Genomic DNA, 8,113 nt, shown 5'->3' on the forward strand with positions numbered 1-8,113 from the left:
GCTATTCAGTTGTTAGAATTGTTTTTATATATGTCTATATAGTGACATACATCTATATAGTGACATACAAGTAGGACTTTTTCTTATCATTAGGCTAATATTTTTCTTTCTTAAGTATTGAATACTCCCTTTTACTGAATTCTCTTTATTCGCTTAATTTTTTGGAATTATTTTGATTGGCATCTGTATAATGATGCAAATGAAAGACTACTATATGTAAGGCTCGATATTTAATTTTTTATTTTAAATTGTTGCGAAAATTGAAAAAATTGACAAACCCTATAGATATGCAATGAATAATGTTTTGAATAAATAATGTTTTGAACAATACTATTTAAGTCTATATATAAATCAAACCATCCAACTAGACAAAAGCTTAAGATGCCTGAATTTTGACGACGATCCTTCCATTCCTAAAGCCAAATCTTTCAAATACCAAAAAACCCCAAGAATAAGAAGATAACTAATACCATATAAAAGATAAGAGACGTACCTATTGGCATGACGGTGAATAATCGATTCCATCATGAATCCACTTATAAAAATAGCAAAATATAAGGCTGGTACGTAATGATGCAAATAGGTGACTCTTCCCATTAAAATGAATGGAACATAGTGTAAAACCCATCCAACAAACGGAGTAACCCCTTGAACAATCAAATTTTCCCATTGCATATCAAAAACCCCCTTGGGAAAGTAAAGTTTCTGTCTTTGCCATCTCCATAATTGAACAATTATGTATCCAACAAATAAGATTAAATTCAAAGTGCTAAACCATGTGATAAAAGGATGTCCAATTAAGAAGTACTTGACTTCATTTGAAGTCCAACCACACATTCTCAACCCAGAATTTAATATTGGCCACTCCCACCATTCGGAAGATAATCTGTCAAATTTGTCAGGGTCTGGAATTAATGCGTTATTTGAGGCCATCATACCATAATTCAACAAGATGAATTCTTTCCAAAATTTAGGGGGTGGAGGTACGTAGAGCTTTTCTGGAGCAGGCAATTTGCCATTAATATGATCCTCAACATTCCACCAGGTGCTCTTCTCCGTCTGGAAAAGAGATGTCTTACAAACTACTTCTCCTTGTTGAAAACCCCAAGGTGGATATGAGAAACCAGTAGTCGCCAAATAACAACCCATAACTTTATGTCTTAATCTAAAATTAGTCGAAATAGGGTGCAATTCCTTTGGATCTTCATTCTGAAAATCTTTAGAAGGTGACAATTCTTGCGATTGAAGTTCAACCACCCATTCATCTTTAACGTCACTGTCATCTAAGCTTGCATAGCATGAAACTTCATAGTGCGACGACAGTATAGAGGACATAATTGGGTGAGAATGTAATAAGCATCCGGAGTTTTTGTGGACTAATCTAATGACATCACCATCGTGAACTAACTTATCAAGAGGATATGATTCGTTGTTTTCAGGTTCAAAAGTTGCAAATTCACCTCTTAAACCAGATTCCAAGTCAAATTCTACAAGAAATTCGTTATTATCATCCTTATACCCATAAGTAGTAATTTGTTGTTGATGAGATCCTTCAGGATATACATGAGGATGTGAATGGAGTAAATTTGGCGATAACCCCTGCGATCTTAATGTGATCAAAGATCCATATGCAACTGACCTTGGCCCATTCTGAATAGCATTACCCTCTAGGGAACCCTGAAATAATGTAGAAATTGACCCGTCTCCAGTTCCCGACTTTTTTAAGACAGCAAAATGAACCTTGAAACAAGCTAAGTAAATAACAAAGGGTACGAGGATCAATGTTATAATTCTTGAAAGCCAATGAGTTAAGTAACTCTTGAGAGAAATTGGGAACCTTTTGCTTGTCAATTGGTAAGTTCTGATCAATAAATCGTAAATAACATATAACCCAATTAATACTGTAACAAACAAACCAACCCATTTCACAGAACAAACGCATCCAATAGATATACCAGTGAACAATAACCATCTCAATCCTTTACTTGTCAATAGTTCATTTCTAATTCTTAAATTGTGTATGTTAACTAGACAATAGAAACATAAGACAGTAAAGAATAAGAGCATGGAATCTAACAAGATGAATTTGGATAACGTCAAAGATATCATTTCAAAAATAACCAGTAATGAAATAAACCACACAGTCAATTGACTATAACCTAATGCCACTGCCGTCTTATACGCAATAGGAGTACATAATATACCAAATGCGCAATTGAAGCATCTCATCAATACATAATTACAATTATCTGGGAATGGATCACTACTTTCGAAATCGAACTCACCATTGTAATCTGCTAAGTATCCCGAAAGCCCCACTAATAATTTGCCTAACGGCGGATGCACATCAAAATAAAACTCCCTTTTTAAATAGTACGATCCAAACTTCCCAAAATGGGCTTCATCCCAGACCACCGTGTTCGCTGCCTCAATCTTATACAATCGAACGAATGCCGAAAGAGCTGTCAATATAAGTGGATTGATTAAATTTATAAATATACTCGATAAGTCCCTAGAATTGGTCTCTTTTTGATTCAATTTCAAGCTGGATGTCTTGTTAATTATGTCTTCCAACTCGCTATCATTTAGATCGTTTTGGTCATTATCAGTATCCTGACGTCTTCTGGATATATGGGAATAGTCAGTATTTCTAGACGAACCTGTAGCATACATATCTGGTCCACTAGCCATCTTATTCTGCTAATATAATAGCGGGATAAAATATAAATATGGACATACTGATTTTCAATTCAATTCTGTCAAAATGGCTTAAGCGCTCTCACTGTGCCTCACGCGTTCAATCTGTAAGCTTAAATAAATCATATCTCTTTACAAAACCATTCCAAGAGCTACTAAATACGATTCGTTCTTTACATCTTGAAACTGTGACATTTTATTAGTATACTGAAAATTGAGAGATTTTAAGTTGGCATATCACTATTATTCATAGTATTTAGTAATTCGCTTTCGTTGAATTTTTACAAGTCGTTATAAACCTATCGGATTTAGCGCCGGTAGGCCTTAGAGAACATTAGTCACAATGGCATGAATTCGAATGTTAATCACAATACGATAATAGTAAGCAAAAGAATATGTATTTCTGTTTTCTCTGTCGCTAATGATTAGAAATGCGGAAATAAATGCGGAACGGAAATAAACACCATTTCCGCTTTAGGATAACATTTCCATATCTTTATTCCACTATATATATACCTGATGGATCGCCCTATTACTACAGCAAATTTGAATAAACTATAATATTCGACAATGGAAAGTGCTACTAATAGCTCATTATCTAAGAATATGGAAGATACTCCTCAGGGCGAACAGCATTCAAAGAATATGCTAAGCAGAGAAGAAGATTTAGAAGGGTATCACACCCCACCACAGCCGTACGCAGCGCAAGAGAAGAATAAAAATGGGGAGGACGAATTTTATTCGGATTCTGAAGGAGATATACGTGCTTTCACAGGTCAAGATGGTCGCAGTATCCATAGTAATACTGATAGCAGACGCAGTAGACGTCTGTCGATTTTGGAGAGAGTGCAATCGAGATATTCGTTCTTCAATGAGAATTTGAGTAAGCAAAGAAAGGGTATCGCTTTAAAATATTTATTCATATACCTTTTGATGAGTACGTCCATCTTGGGGATTTTTTCGATATATTGGGGGTCATATTACCAAAGAAACTCCAGACTCAAGAATTTGGGTATGTTAGTAGTGATTGAAGACGATCATACTGTGGATGGTATCGAACCCGTCATTGGAAATACAATTAGACAGATATTAGACACTAATAAAGCCAAATATTATGGAAAATGGCACATTTTCAATCAATCAGAGATCCAGGAACAAGCAGATAAACATAACAATGATGTTGAGGCGGAGATACAAAGACTTATTCACCACCAAAAGTATTGGTCATCGATATATGTGAAGCCTGAAGCATCATATAATTTATACAAAGCAATTTCTGACGGAGATTCATCTTATAATGTCACCAATAATACCATTATATCATATTATGAGACAGGAAGGGACTTTCTTAGTATGAATCTGTATGTTACACCAAGTATCAGAATTATCGAACTGATGTGGTTGCAGAAACTGGCCAATGTGAGTTTGTCGATAACCAGTAACTTATCTTCTTCGAAAAAAGCTGATGTGTTGAGCGATTCCAACTCACTTGAACTCTTGTCCACACCAATGACTTTCACCTACATCGATAAAATACCCTACACAAACCCTGTTTTAACAGCACCATCTCAAGTTGGGTTGATTTACATGATCATTATGACTTTTTTCCAGGTTAACTTTTTCATGGATGTGCATAAGAGTGTTGCTGAATTAAAAATCAAGCCTATTCATTATGTTATTTACAGAATACTTTCTTCTATTCTTTCGTTCTTTGTTATAAGTTTATTCTTCTCGTTGGTTACTTTAGCATTTCAGGTTGATTTTACCAAGGCCTTTGGACATTCTGGATTTTTGGTGTACTGGATGATTACATTCATCACCATGTGGGCAGTAGGTTTGGTGAACGAAATAGCGGCACATATTATTATTATGATATATCCGCCGATGATAGGATTTTGGATGTTATTCTGGGTTGTTATAAATATCGCTCCTACTTTTGCACCAATGGAGTTATGTCCTCAATTTTTCAGATATGGGTATGCATTACCTATTCATAATTCCTATGAGGCTACGAAAGTTGTTTTATTCGATACATATAAGGGTCATTTAGGAAGAAACTTTGGTATTATCTTTGCTTGGATAGCTCTTTTTACGTTTTTACTTCCATTCGTTCTCAAACTATTCCAAAAGACCATGATTAAGAGGGCTCAAGCTGCTGCCCAGAAGAACGCTGATAACTAATTAGAATTGTATATCTTAATAAATTTTATTTTGAACCGCGCACTTCTTGTTTACATTTCTTGATGGGCTAAAATACAGATCAAACACATAGGCTATTGCTATATAGAATATTCCTTATAAACTACGTTTAAATAATAATACCCATAATTGACAAAACAAAATGTCTCTGAAACAACAACCGTCTTCTTCAAAGGAGGACCTTCGGGGACAGTTTTCAGATATTCAAAAAAGATTGTTTAGCAAAACTAGCCAAAATAAAGCGAATAGAACCAATGAAAAGCAACCTCCAAATATACCATTGCTTAGCGACCAGTCAAATCTCACTCACCAAGCTTCTAATAAGAGTTTGAGACCTCCGGTACCGTCCAATTCATCAATTCCTCATCCAACACCGGCATTGGGACCTGAAACAAAGGGTAATGATATGAATTTTGTTGTAGGACTTAGTGAGAACTTACTTGGTGAATGCCGTAGATTGACGGCTGAAAACCAAAAATATAGGGCTAAATTAAAATCCACAATGTTGGAAATTCAAACTTACAAAGACCAAAATTCATCGTTGCAGAACTCCCGGGATTTTCAGATTAACAATGAAAGTGATTTGAAGGATAAAAATTGGGAATTAGAATCGAATTTATTGAGTTTAAACGATAAAATCGCAAGTTTGAATGCAACTAAAGAAAAGCTATTGAAGCTGAACCAAGAACAGCTAGCAAAATTGAACCAAATTCAAAATCAGAATGATGATTTACAATTGAAAAATACATCCCTATCCAAAGATTATGAGAAGTTGAAAACCGCATACAAAAATGAAGTTCTGGAATTATCAGATAGGATTAACGAGTTGAATGACGAGAATGATCAGTTGCATATAAAGTTCTCTGGGTTAGATAAGTCGACTATAAGCCAGACGGAGAAGATGGATCATGCGGAACTTATAGATGTGGTTGGCCATAATGAGCGTTTGGTTTCGGAGATGGATTCTTTTGATATTAACAGCTTATTAAAGGAATCACAACCTGAGGTATTACCAGCGTCTGACCCTAGCAATCCCGCATTGGAATTAGAAACTTTAAGAGCCACATTAAACCATTCGAACAGAACTATAGCCAAATTGAGGACGGTATTACTAAGATATAGATTCGACAAAGATGACAATGAGATAACAACCCCAATTAAACTGAGAGCTAATAAGAGAAGAGGTATCAAAAATGAGCATAATGATTCTAAACGTAATTCTATTGCATTGTCTCCTTCGAAGAGGAACTCCAAATTAATTATATTAGATAATGTCTCGAACGATAGCCAATATGCTAATGATGGAGGTAAATGGGAGGATTTTCTTGATGATAATATTACTGCAGGTAAGTCACCTGCCCGTATCTTGAATTCTAATACAACAGATTATGGTAATACCACTATTGAATCTGCCGACGAGCCTTTCAAGAATAATGATGCTGGGATAAAATCAATCCATAATGATGCTCCGTACCTTACTGATTCATCCGACTCTGATGAAGAAGGAACAACATCTCAAGGACAGAAAGAAATTTTATCCGAAGAATTGTTGAATACTAGCTTTACAAGAGATCAATTGGACGATTATGCTAATAAAAATAATTTAATCATGTTACTGTATGATAAATACGAAGAACTTATGAGTGGGAAAACTCATTCTGTTTCCTCTGAAGATTTTGTTAAGATTGCTGAAGATAAGGGGTTTATGATAATGAATAGAGAGGAGCATGCCAGACTTTTAAGCGAAGATGAAATGAAAAAGAAGTTGGAATCGATTGGATTAGTTACTTTGCCTGTTGATGAACATGAAAGCTTAACACATACTAAGGATTCCTATAATAAGCCGGACATGGAATACCTTTCGTCGAAAGTAGTTGAATCTGGGTATGAGATAATCGAAAAAGAAGACCTCAATAGGTTGAATAAAAAGCTTGCTAGTTATAATAGTCCCTCACAGAGTTATTTGATCTCGAAATGCAAGGATTATAACTTACATGTTATACTGAAAGATGAATATGAGAAATATCAAAAGTTAACATTTGAATTAGAAAAGCCAAGTAAGGCATATATTACTAATAAAGCAAATGAATTAGGATTGATAGTGTCTCCTTCCAAATTTTATGATGATTTGGTAAACATGGCCCAAAACCCACCTACTGAACATATTAAGTCAAAGGCTAAAGAAAACGAGTTGAAAGTTTTGAGTAATGATGAATACTTTAGTCTAATCAATCCGTCGATCGAAAATTTAAGTTTAACGGCCAATAAACATGGATTTGTATTATGTTCTGATAAGGATTATGCTGAATTAAATATTCTAGCACATAATCCAACAATTGACCACTTAACTACGAAGTCTGCGGACTTAAATTACAAACTAATTTTGGAAGAAGAACATAATAGAATATTGAAATTGGCTCAGTCTCCATCAATAGATCATATTAATAACGTAATAGAAAAGGACTATAAAGTTATAAAAAAATCTGAATATCTGACGTTAAATAAATTGGCTAACAATCCTAGTTTGAGTCATGTAAAATCAAAGGTTGAGGGACATGGATTGATTACACTTACTAAAGAAGAATATGCCGACCTTTTCAAATTAGCTAATGAACCGCCTATAAATCATTTAAGACATAAAGCTGAGGTATTTGGTAACGTCCTCGTTGAAAAAGAGCAATACAACATTTTGATAAAGACGATGAATACTCCATCATTAGAGTATTTGAAGCAAAAAGCAAAGGAACAGCATCGTGAACTCGTTGAGGAAAAGCTCTATAAATCGCTCTATTCAACCTCAAATAACCCTACTTTTGAATTTCTTGAAAACCAAGCCTCAAAATTAGGTTTTGATATCGTGGATCATAATGAACATCAAAACATATTGAAATTGGCATATGATCCAGATATTGAATATCTTAATTCGAAGGCACAGGCGTCATCCCATACAGTTATTGCAAATGAAGATTTTGAAGAGTTAAATAAATTGTCCCATAACCCACCCATTGATCATTTAAAGAGCAAAGCTACACTTCAAGGCCATACGTTAATGCTTATAGATGATTATGAAAAGATAAATTCATTAGCTAATGAACCACATATTGAGCACCTCTCCGAGAAAGCGAAATTACTAGGCTACAAAGCTATCAAGAATGAGGCCTATGATGAAATTCATCTTTTGGCCCACAAGCCTTCTATTGAGCATATTATTTCTAAA

General features: G+C 34.7%; 3 protein-coding genes across 3 annotated transcripts; 2 read left to right on the forward strand and 1 right to left on the reverse strand.

Annotated features, from left to right (window-relative positions):
- Nucleotides 1-351: 351 nt before the first annotated feature.
- PMT6 (dolichyl-phosphate-mannose-protein mannosyltransferase) lies at nucleotides 352-2,691 on the reverse strand (the record flags this gene model as incomplete). The annotated part of the gene is made up of 1 exon (XM_015614525.1): nucleotides 352-2,691. The coding sequence occupies one exon, from the start codon at nucleotides 2,689-2,691 to the stop codon at nucleotides 352-354; it is 2,340 nt and encodes a 779-aa protein (XP_015464645.1).
- A 576-nt stretch (nucleotides 2,692-3,267) lies between these two features.
- On the forward strand, nucleotides 3,268-4,878 carry AC631_05697 (SNG1 family protein; the record flags this gene model as incomplete). Its single annotated transcript, XM_015614526.1, has 1 exon — nucleotides 3,268-4,878. One exon carries the CDS (start codon nucleotides 3,268-3,270, stop codon nucleotides 4,876-4,878), a length of 1,611 nt encoding a protein of 536 aa, XP_015464646.1.
- Nucleotides 4,879-5,038: 160 nt separating this feature from the next.
- AC631_05698 (uncharacterized protein) lies at nucleotides 5,039-7,941 on the forward strand (the record flags this gene model as incomplete). The annotated part of the gene is made up of 1 exon (XM_015614527.1): nucleotides 5,039-7,941. A coding segment is annotated over one exon (2,903 nt), but the record flags the coding sequence as incomplete, so codon positions are not given.
- Between the last annotated feature and the right edge of the window lie 172 nt (nucleotides 7,942-8,113).

The sequence above is a fragment of the Debaryomyces fabryi genome (assembly GCF_001447935.2).
Source record: "Debaryomyces fabryi strain CBS 789 chromosome Unknown contig00257, whole genome shotgun sequence".
Taxonomy (NCBI): Eukaryota; Fungi; Ascomycota; class Pichiomycetes; order Serinales; family Debaryomycetaceae; genus Debaryomyces; species Debaryomyces fabryi.